Source organism: Halyomorpha halys, unplaced genomic scaffold (genome assembly GCF_000696795.3).
Source record: "Halyomorpha halys isolate HHAL.00 unplaced genomic scaffold, Hhal_1.1 Scaffold29.1, whole genome shotgun sequence".
Lineage (NCBI taxonomy): Eukaryota > Metazoa > Arthropoda > Insecta > Hemiptera > Pentatomidae > Halyomorpha > Halyomorpha halys.
Window position 1 is genome coordinate 1,435,795 of NW_027115892.1, and position 17,973 is coordinate 1,453,767.

General features: G+C 31.0%; 2 protein-coding genes and 1 long non-coding RNA gene across 5 annotated transcripts in view; 2 read left to right on the forward strand and 1 right to left on the reverse strand.

The window, feature by feature from the left end:
• LOC106684414 (uro-adherence factor A) overlaps nucleotides 1–4,458 on the forward strand; it is a 36,874-nt gene extending 32,416 nt beyond the window's left edge. For both annotated transcript variants that reach the window (XM_014426493.2, XM_024361891.2), the window contains exons 27-29: nucleotides 491–595; nucleotides 1,395–1,693; nucleotides 4,021–4,458. In XM_014426493.2, coding sequence (XP_014281979.1) covers nucleotides 491–595; nucleotides 1,395–1,693; nucleotides 4,021–4,309 — 693 coding nt within the window. In that variant the 3' untranslated portion in view covers nucleotides 4,310–4,458. The remainder of the gene's footprint in view (nucleotides 1–490; nucleotides 596–1,394; nucleotides 1,694–4,020) is intronic.
• Nucleotides 4,459–8,521: 4,063 nt separating this feature from the next.
• Nucleotides 8,522–13,472, reverse strand: LOC106684020 (general odorant-binding protein 19a). 2 transcript variants are annotated; one of them, XM_014425849.3, is made up of 7 exons: nucleotides 13,382–13,448; nucleotides 11,417–11,477; nucleotides 10,809–10,864; nucleotides 9,393–9,428; nucleotides 9,181–9,292; nucleotides 8,977–9,050; nucleotides 8,522–8,906 (listed from the first exon to the last, which is right to left on the reverse strand). In XM_014425849.3, the coding sequence occupies exons 1-7, from the start codon at nucleotides 13,439–13,441 to the stop codon at nucleotides 8,874–8,876; spliced, it is 432 nt and encodes a 143-aa protein (XP_014281335.1). In that variant the 5' UTR covers nucleotides 13,442–13,448; the 3' UTR covers nucleotides 8,522–8,873. The 2 variants fall into 2 exon arrangements, with proteins under 2 accessions (XP_014281335.1, XP_024217660.1); XM_024361892.2 differs by having other exon boundaries at nucleotides 8,527–8,906; nucleotides 11,417–11,480; nucleotides 13,382–13,472.
• A 1,802-nt stretch (nucleotides 13,473–15,274) lies between these two features.
• LOC106684136 (uncharacterized) lies at nucleotides 15,275–17,009 on the forward strand. Its single transcript, XR_001343652.2, has 3 exons — nucleotides 15,275–16,534; nucleotides 16,606–16,754; nucleotides 16,838–17,009. It is a non-coding gene; the product is annotated as an uncharacterized lncRNA (long non-coding RNA).
• The last annotated feature ends 964 nt before the right edge of the window (nucleotides 17,010–17,973 follow it).

Here is a 17,973-nt window from a genome sequence, read left to right on the forward strand (position 1 = left end):
TTTATTATATATTATTTTATTTGTTTATTCTAATCTTTATGAATGTTTATAAAAATATCTCAGTCGGCGATATTAATACACATAGGGAGAGAGGGAGGATGTATATGTGTGGGTGTGACAGAATTAGACAGGTCTGGACTGATGCCAAAAGGTTTGTACAAAACACAGTCTTGTCTCTTCCCCTCATCTTAGTGTACACATTACCCCTTCACATTTTGGTTTTCATTCAGTAAATTTTCCCCCCTCCCCTCCAGAAATTTATTATTATTTTTCCTCAACTTTGTTTTTACTTTATGAATATTCAAACCGAATTATCAATAAAATTTATTTTATCAATATCAGTGCCACATTATATTTTTTCCTTTCAAATTTTTTTAATATATGATTTGTTTTCTCCTCATAATATAACGGTAATATTCATTTACCTCCTGTAGTATTATGGATGAATTATTTAATATGGATTAATTTCTTTACTTGAATGGTGACCTAGGTGGGTGATAGCGATGATGATGAATGGGATGGAGAAGAGCTGCAGCGGCAGCAGGCAGCAGAGGCTGAGGTCCTTCGTCTCCAGCAGCTCCGCATTGACAAAGAGGTATTTATATTTCTCTATGTCTGGAGATCGTTTAAGTATATTTACCTGCTAAACAAACTTATTAGTATAACTTTTAGAAGTTCTTTCATTTAAGATAAGTAATAAATTTTGCTTTAAAAATCTTTATTTAAATTTGTATCTTTTTTTAGCCTTAGATAATGTAATATCTGAATATTTTCATATAATTTTAAGATTTTTAAATCATAATTTGTGAATGTTTTGTATTGTAGCATGTTCAATTAACAAAATGATTAATACATCTCATATTCACATAATATTAGCTCATTATATGTTCACGGATTTATAGTTGATTCTATAGAAAAGGTTGTGTGCTTAAATATTAATTTGTCATTAATGTATATTTATTTTCTTTCTTGACTGTTAGATATTCTATTTTATTGCTATGTAAAATACATTTTAACCTTTAAAAAATATAACAGCGGATAAAAATGTATTTTTATCTTACTAAATTTTATGAGAAATAAAAACTTTATTGTATGAATTTAAAAATATTTCTTACTTTTTTTTATATCACATTTTCATTTTGAATCAATTGTGTAATGACTGGACTTTACCAGTCTTAGTCTTGTTTTCTTTGGTTGGTGGGTCAGGCAGGGATTTAGTGTCATTTATATTATAAATCTGTGAATTTATTAGCATGAATGTTTTGTTTATCAACACTACCATTTTTTAGTTATTCCCAAGGTAATATGTTTTTCAAACTCTGTTCAACCCAATATTATTCTAGTGGATGATGAAATCTAAAGTCATGCTTAATATTCTCTTGGAATCATTTCAGATAGAGGAGCTTGAAGAAGAGGAAGCTAGAAGATACTACTACATCAGACCCATCCCTGATAAGCCTCCTCCCCCATATACCCCACGTCGGTCTAGCCTTGTAGCCAGTGTGGTAGAGGCGGCAAGCGAGATATGGGATGGGAGGACTGAAGCACCGTCTACCTTCATGGCTGGGTGTCATTTGCGTGAATTTCTTTGGGACCTAGCTGCAGAATTAGTTGTACGTGTGCGTCCTTCTACACCTCCACCACAGCCTTCCTGGGTACACATTAGAAGACGTAGGCCTAAGAAGCACATCAGGTAAAAAGCTAGTAATTGTATAGATGCTTTATAATTTTATTGTTTGTTTTCTTATTGTTCATTTAGGACCAATTAGTCTAGTGATTGATGGAACTAAACTGTTTTCTTTGTTTCATCATGATCAACTAACATATTGTATAACTATTCCATTTGTTTGGTACTTGTTCAATGGTCTATTTACTTTTTTACAGTATAATACACTGGATATCACTTCTAACGACCTTGGGTATAACTACCTATCGGTTCTGGTGTTGAATATTTCTGGACCCTAACTTTCTATTTCATATTTATATGATGTGTGTAGTGATTGGTTAATTTGACAATCAGCTGTAATGACTGACTATGTCTGTTACCTTGGAGGTCATTATAAACGATATCCAGTGTATTTTAAATATTTACCACCAACTGACATTTGGGTAATAATGGTGCAACATTAGCAAGCGTATGGGTACTGTAAGAACTTTTTTTTAATTTTCTTGAATCAACAATCTTTTTTTTTTCAATAGCAATGTATCCATTGTATAAAGATCTATTGTGTACCACATATATTTAAATGCAATTAAAGTATAATATGATCAGAATCCATGAATCTCCAAAGACTTAGTTCACATTGCTTGGATGTGATCAATATCAAACAGTGTGAACCTGTCACACTAGCAAATTATGTGATAGGCAGAACCTGCCCATTGGGGATCCCTATCTACTAGAGATTGTACATGTGCTTATTCAGCTTACAGTGCCCATTGGATAGTCCTGTAATTTTCATAAGCAAGACCCCAGCCCATTTAAAGCAAAGATACTGATGTTTGCACAGTGCCTTTCTAGACTGAAGCATTGCTGTTTCATATATAGCCAAAATTTGTGATGTTTATCGCCATGAGCCACTTTGATTATTCTTTTTGCATTGGTTAGGCCAATTCACTTGTGGGCTCTGGTGTGAAAAGAATAAACTCAAATGATTTTCTGTTCATCTTATCAACTTTTTTGTTGCCTGGTATGCCAAAGTGACTTGACATCTGTTCAAATTTAATGTTATTGTGTGTTTACAGTCAGTCCTTCACAAAAATAGATGAATAAAAAAATTGTTTTACAAATAAATTCAGTTTTATGACAAGATACCTTGTACAATAATGAAAAATAAGAATCTTTTTCAATAACAGATTTTTTTCTATTTATTTATTGAAATTTATAACTGTATTCACTTAAAAATAAATATAATAAATGTGATGTTAGATTACAGTGGTATGATACAGACATGTTGAGAAACTACCTATTGGTAGTAATCTAATAACATTTCTTCATTAGAAGGTCTTGAGGCCATCTTCCTTTCAGGCACCTCAGAGGATTGTAAGAAATGGAAGAGGAAGAAATGTTAGAAGCTAGTGGGCTTGGGTTGTTGAGGAGTTTATAATAGAAGGATTGATAACTTGTTCGGGCTATGTCGGATGCATATGGAACATTAAGGATGATTTTATTTGTGACAGATTAAGGAGCATTGAGCTTTTGGATTGTAAAAATTGGATATTGAAGAATTTAATGGTTTAGTGGAGCTCCAAAATTCAACTTTTTATATTCAGCAGCAGATTTAGTCCAAGGTAGCAGATCTCATCGACAGGGATAACTAAAATATTAAAAGATACTGTAGGGCAGTCCATAGGTTTATGACGAAGGGTAAAGATGATTTGATGGGATTTATTTTAATCCTCCAGTTGTGACACCATTATTCAAGGGTTGTGGCGTGGGATTGGAGAGTTTGGGATGCAATTAAGTGGTTATTATTAACTGTGAGCACACATATGTCATCAGTATATGTGCTGAGGATAATGTTAAGATTGGTTGGGATCTCACCTGTATAGATTGTGTTGAGGATGGTATCGAGGAAACTACCTCGAGGAACACCAGCAGACTGGGAAAAGAGGGATGAATAGGATTCATTCATGAATAGGGTTCGTTACTTTGAATAATCTGTCAGTGAGAAAGAAAATGATAATGAGAAAGTATATTGGAGCTGTAATGGGTTAAGTAATGGAAAATTTAAAAAAAAGTGGAGAAATAAGTCAATTTCAACTAAGTAACTGTAGATTGTACCGTAATACATTAATTCATTTTAATTTTATTCCCTTTATTACTCAGGCTATAAAAAAAGTATTGTTTTGTTCTTCAGTGTCATTATTCCCCAGTGATTTCCGTAATTGAATAAGGATAAAAATAAAGGGAATTTTGTTTTTAAATTTAAATTAAATTATACACAAAATGTTAGCTCTATAGTTTATTATAATTAAGCTGTAAACATATTTTAAATTTATTTATTTTTTTAATATTTACAGAACAAAAGAAGATCTACTTGAAGAGGTTGAGAAGGAGGCAAAGATCTATTTGGGTGTAGAGGAAAGAGAGTGTCGTGAAAATTTGATTATTCGCTGGTCCCGAAAGAGGAGGGATCATGTGGATGAGATACTTGTGAAAGAGAGTCAAGAAGATGAATGGGAATGGACTGACTATTCAGAAGAGGAGAATATAATAAAGAACCGAATTGCCGATGCTATAGTCCAGGAATCACTCTCAATGGCAACTGCTGCTATTGCTCAAGCTTTCGTTAAAAAATTTAAGGAATGAATTTCTGATGGCCAGAATAGTGAAGAAGAGGTACCTGCAGTCAGTATATCTTGTTTTGCTCATCTATACCATGCCCAGTTCCGTCAGTCTCCATTATACAGTACCCAAAGAGATCAAAGTGATAAATAACAAATGTTATCCGTTCCTAAGTTAGTTGTTATTTTTATGATAGTATTAGCTGCATTTAGTAGGGATAGGAAATCTTTTGGAAAAATGAGTTATTGATGGACAATTTTTTTAAAATCTGAAAGTATTAAAGGAGTGATTAAGTCTCTTCAGCTGTTGATTTGTTTAAAGCTCGATTTTATTTGTCCAGTTGTCAATTGTTGGAAAGCTTAAATTCAAGAGCTAAGCTGAATTGTTTAATTCAACAAATTCAAGTTTATTTTAGGCTCAGTTGTTTTCAGTAAAACACTCGATTCGCTCTCTCATAATTGCAAGTAACAATTTATAATTTCACTGATTGTATTTCAACATATATTTATCCCTAACGCAAATTATTGTTTTGCCTCTTTAATCAACCTTCCTTCTATTGTTAGTTGTTAATTTTAGTTATTAATGTATATATAAGCACATTTTATTTTTGAAGACTGCACATTGATTTGAAATGATCTACCTCAATTTTATTTACCTAACTAAGAATATTTGTATGGGTGATTATTTTTTATAAAACTATTAGAAAGACATCAACTATGGACTTAATAATTATACAAAAGATCAATCCGAGTATTGTATCTAAATGGTGCACTAATTTTTATGTTTAACGATTAAAAGAACATAAGCATTTATGAGGCATTTAAGTAAAACAAGTCAAATTAATATATTTAGTGCACTGTTCCCTTACTTTATGACCACTAATGAATGAAAATGAAATGAATTAGTAGAAATGTATCACACATTATTGTAAATATGTATTATTATATTAAATTAATTAGGTGTGGTTATAAATTATTTTGTTCCTGAAATGTTAATTTATTATTTGATATTGTTATGTTTGGTGCAATGTACTATATATTTAATGTGTTCTAGTATTTTATGATCTATTGAATGATATAATCTTAAATTTATTGTTAAATTATCATTTTGTAAAAGTCATTTTATAAAGTTTTGTAACAAAAATTGTTTTATTTTATCACGAAAAAAAAAAATTGTTACTTTGATATGATGTAATTAAATAAAGGCTTGTATTATTTATTATATAATTCTTCCTGAATGTGATGGGCGATTTCTTAAAATGTGTGGTTATGTTAAAAAGTGAGATGAAGAGACTTCATCATAACCAAGAGGTGTTATCTTAAGACACTAATTTTTTTTATTTAATTGTTTAGTCTTAAGGTTTGTACTTTTATAAAAAGCAGATTTATAAAGCTTTCATCCAATGATAGATGACCTTGTTAGTCCAAAAACATTTTTGTATCATTTAAATAAATGAAAATAAACTCAACATTCTAAAAACCTCTCAAAAGAATTCTTGGAGTAAAAAAACTCATATTCTACAATACGATGGCTGTGACAAGATGTCTCTTGAATGATGCATTGATATATATATATATAAAAAAAAAATTAAATTGTTTAAAGTTAAATTAAATTATACAAAGTATTTAATTGAAACAAATTTTTTTTTTTTTTTTTTGTAAAACCATAACTCTTAAAAGAGAAATATGAAAAACATACAGAAAAAAATAAGAAAGCCTTATAAAATTAATATTGCAATATGGCAGTAACATTAAAATATCAAAGCCTAACTCAATCAGAAATGATATACTTTTGGGATCGATTTGAAGGTAAAACTTGCTGGGACCAAATATATTGTATATTATACTAAGTTTATAGTATAGTGTACTCTTAATCCACACCATGAAGGAAGCTTTTACCCTGATAATAGATGTGACCTAAAACCAGATCTTTCTAGTTGTCGCTATTTTTGAAGTCAGGTTTTTAAGTGATATTTAAGATAGTTTTATGCTGCATGAACATGAAAAGGAAGGGAATTGTCCAATAGGCGGAAGAAAATCTATTGAGAATACATACAATTTTTTTTTTTTAAATACTCAGTTTGAACTCTGATCTAATTTTATCATAAATATATTTTTTAGACTAGACCCGATGACTGATCGCTGATAATTTATTATTCTGTATCAAATGTTTGTAAATGAATAATTAGTATTAAGAAATTGTAAAATCAACAGAATTACCAAGTTGATCTATCAGACAAAAATGTCTCAAATTAATGTCTGAGTAGTATATAGAGTTCTTTGAATCACACTTACTGGCTAAAGATGATGTGCTGGCCTGTCACTATACTGTTAGAGTCTTAAAAACGTAATTTTCTGATATCTCAGATTGGCCATTAAGAATGCTGAACTAAGCAGCTAAAGATTAGAGTGGCAGAGGAGCAAGAAATTGTAATGGACACCCCTCTGGTCCAGGTTGATTAGGCTCTGTGACAACCTAACTGTGGGTATAAGAGAAAATAATTTTAAAAAAGTGATCACTGCTTCAGCCAAATTAATTCAAGAAAGGAAAAGGGGCTGTATAGGTATCAATGGACGTGATAGTTAAGCATTTTGATGACTAGATATTGACTCAGAGGATTAATTCAGGCATTAAGAATTGCACTGGACCAACATATTTATAAGATCTTAATATAATTTTTGTTAAACAGCTTAAAACCAGTTTTGAAAGTGAATCTTTAATTTCGTTTGCAGTTATATAGAAGCTAGCTGTGACATATGGTTCTTATATGTGACATATGGTGATCCACTCTTGTGCTGTCAACTTGAAATCAAAGACTGTTCAATATTTAACTGACTATTTTTCCTGAATGGTCTCAAAATTTATAAAACATTTTTACAGCCAATTGGTGGCTTGACATAATTCTTTAACACTTCAGACTCAATTTTCACTTACATGTGTAATAGCCCACTTTGGTTATCAAGGCCTTAATTATCCTATAGTACTAAAAATGATAAGAATCATAAGGTAACTTTATCAAATCTAAAGAATCATTCCAAATCTAGTCAATGGAGATAAAAAAAATGCTAGTTTGATAAGCTAAAGATTAGAGATAAGAGATTGAAGTTCATAAAATAAAAAATAAAAAGTTTTATAAAAGTTACTTATTCAAAGCATGATGTTATCCTAGCATACAGGAGATGAAGATGCAATTCTTGGTTTCACAAAAAGTGTAAAAAGGCTCTTTTTCAACAGAATTCAAAGAGAATGAAGTTAGCTATGGGGCAAAATGAAAAGGAATATTTACTCCCAAAAAAAGATACATTGTAGCATGGAAAGGTATTAGCTGATAATAATGACATGGATAGTTCTGGGTGTCATTATTATTGATGATAATGCATGATTTATAAGTAGCATCAAGAGAGAAGTCAAGATATATAGTTATGAAGAAATATATCATGTAACAATAATACATTTTTTTTGACACTTTATTTATTGATAGATATTACAATCTTGTGGGCAACAGGTAATAGTATAATAAATATAACATTTACAACCAGGGCCCTGTTTCATAATGAAAGCTAATGGTATTAGTTCATAGAACAAGTATAGAAACTAGTGTGGTAATTGCACTAATACTTAATTTTTTAAGGAGGACTATTAGTGATATTAGAGGAGTTAAAAAGTACTAAAGTATTAGTTACTATTGTACAAGTCAGTGTAATTGTATTAAGTTACATCGACAAGACTAATAGTACTAGTTTGTACTTTATTATGAAACAGGGCCCAGATATCTAAATTTAATTCCCCTTATTTCTTTCTTAAATTTAAAAGTTTTTTATTACATTAAGAAATGTTTAAAACAAACCATAAAGCTTAATCTAGTCCTGAATATGGTTCAGCAAAAATATTTCTATTGTAATGCAGCAAAAAAGACATTTTAAGTTTTTTTTAAAAATAATTTAAGACATTAAATGAGCTCCAAATTATTTTTTTTTACTATACCACTACTATTAAAAAAATTATTTTTCTTTGCTCATAAATGGGGAGCGGGAGTAGTTCAGTGGGTAAGGTGCTGTGCTACCAAATATCAACCTTTTGGGTTTGGGAAGCCTTCTAGAGTCCACCCAGCCTCATAATGTGGGTATTATTTTGAAAAAATCTGGCAGCTGAGTTTTCTTAAAATATCATTTGTGTAGAATTATGTATAATATCTTTTGCATATATATATATTTTTTTAAGTTTCATTGATTGGGTTCACATCTGTTTACTAATTACAAAATGGTTAGATTATTTACTTAAAAATATTGTTTTAATTTATTTAACACAGTGATGAACGTATTTAAGGAAATAGACATTTACAGGGCCAAGAAGAATGTATTAGTCTTTTTTTTTGGTAACATAGTTTTATTTATTAATTAATTGAGCATATAATTGACAATCTATTTGAAAACTTTATTTAGAGAAAAAAACTACTGGGTAAGTGTAAGTCGTTACTAGAAAGTTTCAGCACAACTGATGATGACTGATCAAGGAGATCAGACTGTGTTGGATGAAATCTGTTAGAGGTTATCTATTAAGGTACAGATGATAATGGGATATTGTTTATTTAAAATGATCCCTTCGGCACTTCCATTTTGAGCTGTATAAATAGGAAAAAAAATTAAAAATCATTCTAGGAATATTCCTTGTTTTAGTTATATTTAGTTTACCTCTATTGCATTTTTAAGAGCACATTTTGCCATCTCTGAAGCTTGGGAGCATTCTTTACCATCTGGAGATTTTACTGTAATAATTGAACATTTGTATTAAAAAATATTCTTGGTAATATAAAAGAGGTTATATTAAGTTGAACACACATGCAATACCATGGTTTCTGTTATATAGTACAAGGGACTTTTGATCTAACAACTTACCATTGGCACATCTTTTGGCTATTTCATATGCTTTTTCTCGGTTTTCTTGATCCTTGAATTTATTATTAATTAGTTCTGAAACCCTATCCAAATCAATTTTACCATTCTTGAGCTGAAAGAATATGTATTTATCATGATGAGTGGCCTTCTCAATGTATTGAAAAATATAAAGTCATGACTGAATTGAGTATTATTGAAGTAGTGCTACTTACCACACCCATTTTTTTCATTACACAGGACATAAAGCACTGTAAAAGAAACATTCATTAATAAAAATAAGAGCATTTTTTGTAGAAAGAGAAATGTGGTAGGCATGCAATTTAATATATGAGAAACTAAAAAAATGATAATTCTTTTTTTAATTAGCACATGGTAGGTAGATAGTACTCTTGGCTTCTCATCCCTTCATATGTAGATGTGAGAAACCAAGGATATGAATGATATTTTTGTGAAGATAACTTTTCTTAGATAGGTAGATATTACCAAGATATCTAGGTGAACCAAATCCTTGCATCAGAGGTGATAATTTCAAAATTTTGTCATTACCAAAGTTTAATTTGCTTTATACACAGGTAGACAGAAAAAAAACCTAATATTCGCAAAAGTTTCACTTATATCCCTTGGCAAATCATCCCCTTATGTATATATTGCAGAATTTATTTTAACTTTCATTAAAAATGTTTTATTTTATTTCATTAAATGTTTTATTTACCATCAGTAATAGATTCGGTATGTCAAATTGGTAGTTGTTAAGTATTTTTTTCTAACCCACAGTGCTCTGTATGTGATCTTATTTTGGTGAAAAATATCAGGAAATTAAAGTTTGCTCACAATAATTTTGTGTAAATTACAGAGTATTTTCTTGTGTGACTATTTCATCAATCAATTAAATAATGGTGATAAGATCATAATGAGTTGTTAATAGTTGACTGTGGATTAATATGAGGAGAAGATGGTCGATGGTGCGGTCAGCAAAGATACACAAATAAACAAAACTTATTTATTTGTTCCAGTAAATAAGTTTTGTTCATAATATATATGATGTAAATAAGTTTTGTTTATTTGTATACCTTTACTGACCGCACCCCGACCATTTTCTCCTCATGTCAGAAGATCTGGTTTAATTGATAGATATCTCTCTACCATACTGAAGATTGTCTAATCTCATTATTTAAATCTGTATATTGAAAACTAGTTAGAGGAAAGTGTAGAGAGATTTTAAGTAAAATAAGTAATTTTAATTTTACTAATACATTAAATTATGTTATGCTTAAATGAAAGAAATTGTATAGTAATATTATTAATAATTGCACTAAATTACATAATGTGTTTTAATTATCTCATCCATATTTCTGAGAGTACATGTTAAAATAAAATTTTAGAGAAATTAGTAATTTAGTTTGTGGTGGGAGCCATGTAGGTAAATGTTACCAGTTGCTGATATAGCACATGTTTTAATTGGGTTCGACGCACCTGATCTAGGTTTTAGGAGATTGTTTTTAAACATTTACTGATTATTTTTAGTTTAAATTTCCTGAATATAGGTTGATAATTCTTATAAAATTCAATATGGGATTAACTTTTAGTATTAATTTTGAGTTCATGATAAACATGGATTCTGGTTTTACCTGTCCATGTTCTGTTTCTGGTATTTTCTTATTGTTTATTGCATCCTTGATCTGGCCTGAAAAGAATAAAAACATATAATTCTTTTTATTATTCATTTGCCATTAATTCTGAAAACTGAAATACATAAAACTATTTTAAAGTGGTAGCTTTTAAATGAAATAAACTGTTTCAAATGAGTTTACAACATAATTTTCCAAATGAAATAACATTACATGGTTTATTTTTTTAATCAATGTTTAAATATCCATCCATTTTATAAGTTTGTCATATATAGTGTATTACAGATATAATTACAAAATCAGTGCTATAATTTTACATCATTATACATCAGAATACTATAGTACATTTGTTTACTTTGATATGAGTCTGAAGAGGTTTTTATTCTCGACATAATATAGGGAAAGGTAAATAAGGTATGTCTAAAAAATATAAGACTTAGTTAGTTTAGATTAGTTATTTAAAAAAAATAAAAAAATAATTCTAAAATTCTCTATTTTGAGGGTACTAACTTAGACATTTTATGATGAATGAGTTACTGTTAGTATGAAAATGGAATAAAAAATAAAAATGAAAAACTTCAGCTTAAAAGAAATTATAAAAATCTCACCCGCTTCTATGTTGTGTTGACTTCTACACTCATTTACTGCTGCCTTTATCTCAGGATTAGCCTGCTAACAAATTTCAACAAAGCCTTTATATGAAAACATCTCATTATTATTTTTTAATTGATAAATTATTTTAATATTACATACTAGGACAATATTTTTTTTTTAAATTTGCCTGATTATTTATTTTGTTAAAGAGTTGGGAGAACCTATGGGTTCTGGAGTCTTTCTGGGGGCACCCTGCCACTATAAAGTGGATATTCTTATTGGGGGAAAAACCAGGCGGTTGAGCATAATCAAAAATCTAAAGTAGCAATAACAATCAGGAGTTGGATCAATATCTTTTGTTGGCCATTTTGGGAATTGCATAATAACTATTGGAAGATATTTTGAATAAAAAAGTTTTGTTAAAGTTTGATTTCTTTTATTAACTCTATACCATAAGAACTGTCATTTCAGATGTTCCTACCCAATATGTCCAATTTATTTTAAATATCTTCTTTTTTTTCGTTAAACCAGTTTTTTCTGCTATCCTCATCATTCATCTTCCTATTATAATCATTTCTTTCTTATTTTCAGGTTTTAATCATTAATTGTCGTCTAGTTATAAAATACATTATGCTTGTTTAGTCACCTCCTAACCCTGTTACAAAGTTTAAATTAAGACTTTACAAATCATGAAACTAGTTTCTTTTGCATTAAAAAAATGGTTAACATCTTTTCAGTATTCTTTCAAGTATTTGTATAAAACATAATTGGAATTTTATATGAAATGCACCAATCACTATAAAACTTTACCCCTGTCACACAGCGATGAGCCTCTCCTAAGCCCATTTATGAAATGTCCCTCAATATATCCCCACAAAGGAAAATTTTTGCAGTAAAGTGGTTGGGAGATACTAGAAAGTGGCAGAATAAATATCGTCTTCTTTGTTCTTTTCTTTAACCACTTGAGTTAGTTTCAGAATATGAATGAGAATGAAAAATGTGTGTACTTTTATTGGTATTATTGGTGATTATCATTATTTCTGATTACTTGTAGGTGCTCAATAAAATAAATGCTGTTAGGACATATTCTCTAGATTACATAGTTTTGAATTATTTCACAACTTCTTTATGTATTTGCTTATAATTTTCTTTTTTTCTTTTTTTTTGTGGCTTCCTTTAAATTTAAAATGGTAGATTTGTTACTCCCTGGCCACAATGGAAATTTTTAGGGGACTAGCGAGTTACCAGATGGCAATGAAGAGTCAAATACTGAATATTCTTTCAAAATTCACTATTAGAACACTGTGTTCTGCTATAATTCGCTTTGATAAGTAGAACTATCAGTTTGTAGTTCAAGACATTGATGTTTATTAAATTATTAAACTTTTTTTTATTAAAAAAGAGAAGAATTTAATACTGTGATAAATTGTATACTAAAAAATTTTAATCAAATAAAAACTATTCCATTAGCATTATTTTTGCCTTATAATTTATTTATTTTTACCGTTTGGTGCAATGATCAATGTAAATTTATTTGGCGTTGCGTTTTGGAGAAATGTTTCTTTACATAAGTCCAGAGTTACTGATTTTAAAGCCAACTATTCGAATTATTCGTAACCTTGGCCTTGTAACTTGTAGCTTAATTCCTTGTTCTATCTACCGGAATCGAAATTTCGTTCCCCATAGTTTTAGCCTGTTTTTTTTTTTGTTTTTTTTAATGCTGTTATCAAGGGTTGAAAATTTTGCAAAAAGTGATAGAATACCGAAATGGAGAAAAATGATACAAGCTTCTTCAGTGGCATTATCAGTGAGAACATTAACAATAGACGTATACTGTCAATTTTGTTGCAATATACCTGCAATATTGGTCAAAGATTTGATGTTTTAAAGTGAATGCGTAGATATTTTGCTATATATTTTATTGGTATTATTACAAACAATGCCCTACTTTATACCATTACCAAAAGATATATACTTACCCCATGGCAATTGAAGATGCAAGCCAGGATAAGTGCAACAACGATCACTACTCTGTTCATGTTGGCGACTAACATGAATCCAGGAGTTGCTTGTCCAATATATATTGTTCGGAGTGCTTAAAAAAAAAAAAAAAGAAGAAGTCCTGAGATCTCATCCTTGTATTTTAGCTGCTATGATTACCTGATTGCCGGTACCTGCTTGCAATAAGAGGATTGTTATTTCCGGGAACTTTACCTTTATTAGAGGATATTTGTAAAATAGCTGAGATAGTAATTAGTTTCTGAGCCATTCTCGTAGTTACTCGAGAAAATTGAGCAATTCTCTTTCTTACGTGATTTCAGATTGAAGTGCACTTTTTTCATCCCTCTCGGATTGCAATTACCCTGCCCAGGGCCTTAGAACCTAATCGATGTTTCTTCATTTCAGCGCGCTTATATAAACCTCATTAATAGTTATTCGGTGACAAGAAGGCTGATTACTGTTGAATCTTAATAAACTTTGTAGTTTCCTATTGACATTTAGGTACATAATTATTTGTTAATCTGTTTTTCTCGTCAGCGTGCATAGTGTTGGATTACAAAATGAAATATTTTTATTTGTTTGTTGCAAATAAAGATTAGCCTCATAATCAGAAAAGATTATATGCTATTAATTCATAATTATATTATAGGTACTGACTAATGGAATTTCAATGCCACGGAATAATATTTATAACACAAGAATGAAGTGAGGCCCAGAGTGATTCCGAACTTGTAATTCCGTATAATGTATAATATTTTATAAGTTACGGACTGTCAGCTGACAGGTCCATTTTAGGTGATTGTGTACAGCTGACCGATTGTATATATATAGACGGACAGGCTCCGCAAATAGATTAGTATTTTACAGCAGTTCAAGCGAGTTAGATCTTTTTCCTTCTTCTATTTTTTCACATTGTGCTTTCGCCAATACTTAACTTATATATTTAATAACAGTAATATTTGTAGTATAGTAGGAAGTAAAAAACGTTCTTTCATTATCAATATTAATTTGAAATTGATCAAAACTTTAATAAAATATAACTTTTTTTTGTATGGCAAAAAAAAAACTTCATGGAAAAAGCTGAGTTGGTCAGCTGAACGTTAGACGGGTAGTATTGGCTAAAACACAGCGGCAGTTTATCGCACCAAAAGGCGAGGATTTTGCAGGAGGCCCAGTCTCGGTGACGGAATGTAGCACCACAACTGTATGCATGTATATGAAATATGGTTCAGATTTGATATCAACAACTTTTTATTGCATACATCCATGTATTCTTGCTGGTGTCGAGGTAGTTGTGTTAGATGGGATGGTCCCGACTTCAATTAAAGATGTGAGGTACACTATACCAGAAGGCCTCTACATGCGTGTACAAACAGGTTAGGTAGCTGAGAGATGAACGGACAGGATGAGTCTTACGGGGCCAAGCCGTTAGTTCTCTAAGGAAAGAAACTTCGCTCTGTAGGAAACAAGCCTACAGTCACGAAGGTGATTGTTCTACAGGAACGAGCCTTAGTCCTTAAAAAAGAAATAAAAGGTATAGAATAGAGGAGGTGACCAGAAGAAATTAGCATGACATAAAACACATCAGATACGTCAAAAAAAAAAAAAGTGGAAGAATATACTGATCTAACTGTGTTTATTTGTTATTTCCTAAGAGGTACTGATCAACTGGTTGCTGTGAGGTAATCAATCTGTTAAGAATGCAAAGGTCGGTGAGAGGCACGGCCTGTATGTATAAGAATATTCTATTGTTTACATTTATTCATTGAAATAATAACAAGAGGAAATTTTTAGCATCTTCTTCAAGTTTCTATGGAGGTTTTCGATAATTTTCGCAGTCGCGAAATAAGTGGGTTTGACGAAACTAATAAATTGTATATCAGATCTTCATTTTCTTTGATGATTTGGGGACGCTTAGCTGACTAAACATCATGACTTGATTTTTGGAGCTGTGGTAAGAAGAAGAGGTCCAATAACCGGTTACCTGCTCCAAGGATATTTTTAATGAGCCTTTTAGAGAGCAGGACCTGAGGTCGATTGTGTCTATCGTCGCTCTTGTATCTAGATATCAGTCTACCCTACTCTAAGTCTATCACTGAAGCACTGATTCAGTTTCCATTTCCAAAAATTAAGAATAGTGACAAACGAGCAGAAAATTATTTTATTCCAGGCATCAGTGCTTATTCGTACAAAGGTGTGACTCTAGCGATTAAAAGTGGTTTGGTCTCCAAGAAGCTCGAAAGGGTTCTACTGGGCTCGTTATCAAAGAAACATCACAGCTTGGATTCAGAAGAGGCCGGGGTTGCTGGACTCCTCAGTTTCTTGCTTGAGACTAAAAATTTGTTCTTGAAAATTGTTAATCTTCGCTTCTTGTGTCATCCTTACAAGATGACTGTTGTTCATACTTACAACGTATTAAGAAAACCTTAAATAGTGTTCCTCAACAACCTTTTCTACTGGTTCGACACTAAGGTTTGGTCTGATGGTTTTATTTAGGATTTGGTCTCTTCTAGTATTCCCCTTTATTTTTCAAGTAATGTTATTTTAGATGCTGTTGGATTTACACATCCGATTTTTTAAATTTATTCAATAACACTTTGATACCTCCTCAATGTGAAATCAAGACAGCGTGAATCACATGTTGCTCTCTGACGTCTCAGGCGCTCGTCACATGTCTCTCGACATCCTAGTCACTTGTTCGACTAGTAAAGACACCTTTCTTAAGCTGGCCAGCGTTCGTCGGAAGAACCACTGTAACGATTAAAGTCGCACAACCTCAACCTCATAGAAATTCTGAACAAGATGTGAGGAGAAGACGATGGCACCCTTGGGCCGGACATATCAGCGGCGCATGAGACGGCGATCTTCAGCCATCACTACAGGATCGGGAGCAACAATCATTCTCTCTCCTTTATATGCCCCTCCAGTGACTAATTTTGTGCTATTGCTAATTATATGATTATATTTAATGATTCCAAAAATGTCTCGCGATTTGCTTTATAAAACTATAATCAGGCAATAAATGCTCCCGATCGTAAGGAACGTATTGGGCCTCTGAGATTGCAAACAGACGATTTGATTAAGTTTCAATGTTTCATGGTTATTGTTCAAGATTTTGAAGTGCGGAGTTGGTATGGGAAAAAATGAAATTAAAGCAATACTTCTGATTTCAAAGGCTGATTATAAGTTGTTGTTTTTCTAGGTAATTAGACAGCAAAGCAACTCATAGTTTGTTTGTACAGAAATGATTTGGACTATATACATTGAAATAATTCATTTAGGACTAAAAGAACAAGAATTAATCGTTCATTTCTCTCGAAAGGGCTTTACCGGACTCAATTCTTCTCAACTGTAAGTAGGTTTCCGTTCCTATTAACATCTTTAATTATTTAACAATGTGTTTTTTGTCATTACAGACAGTTTTTCTATTTTAGTCTAGGTGTTATGGTACTTCCAAAAGAGGAAAATGGCTTAAAACCCCTCTGAATCGATGCTTGGCTACTGGAGGCCAGAGGAGTGGCTAAGTGTGATATTGATGCACTTAGGTTTTGAGCCCCTCTAAGCTTCTTACTCAAAATTTGAAGGTGTGCATGTGTATACATATAATAATACAACGCTAGTTATTAATTGCATTGCTACACATGATATGATTTGTTAATTTTTAATTGTTAGATATTATTTCCACAATAATATTGAGCTTCTCTTAGTTCGAGGTATTGGTGGTATTTGCCTCCTTGCCCTTAGCTGTTAAAGCCCTTCGGTCGAAACAGTTGTTTCATTGCAGAAACTCTTGAAGAAGCTTAGTACACGATACATGACGAACTCCAATGTTTCCGGGAGACAGGCAACAACGAGCGGAAGACCGGTCACTAAGTTCTCAATATTTTAAATATAAATAATTAGTTGTACACCTACAACTAAGTTCCAACGGGTTTATTTGTTTTTGTATATTTAGTTTCAGGAATCTTTTTACACACATTTACAATTCTTTTAACATTTGAACAACGTTTCGGGCTATTCTGCCCATTATTAAGTTCTACAAATAAAATAATTCTAATCGAATTTAACAATTATCATACAGTTACAATCAACAAATTAGCAAAACAGTAAACAAAATAGCCATGAGTTTAATTTTAAAAAAGTTAAAATTAAAAAAAAAAGCAGAGGATTTAAGAATTATAAACAAATATATAAGACGTAGTTAATTTTAAAACTATTACAGGAGGAATTGAACGGCATTATTTGGACATAATAAATAAAGTAGATTTTTAAAACAATTAATAATTAGTAAGATAACAAATTAAAATCAATTCACAACATAAAGAAAGAGTATTAAACAAATTCCTAAAGTAATAGCAATACAGGGCTCAGAGCTCTGAAATTTTGATGTGTAAGTGAACAGAAAGAGGGAAATGCAATTAAAAAGGTAATTTATAAATATAATAAATAATATTTAAATGTCAATATTCGCTTGAAATAAAAATCATTTCAATGATAAAACTGTTTTTGGCAAACTGATACATATGAGAGACACCAGCTGGAATTTTTTTAACTTGAAGTAATTTCTTTT

Excerpts from the sequence above, each read along its gene's own strand:
- LOC106684020 (XM_024361892.2), bottom strand. The coding sequence starts at position 13,456 with ATGTTAGTCGCCAACATGAACAGAGTAGTGATCGTTGTTGCACTTATC. Across the intron at positions 10,865-11,416 it reads TCAACACAACATAGAAGCGG|GCCAGATCAAGGATGCAATA; the intron begins GTGAGATTTTTA and ends TATTCTTTTCAG. Across the intron at positions 9,051-9,180 it reads AGCCAAAAGATGTGCCAATG|TAAAATCTCCAGATGGTAAA; the intron begins GTAAGTTGTTAG and ends CAATTATTACAG.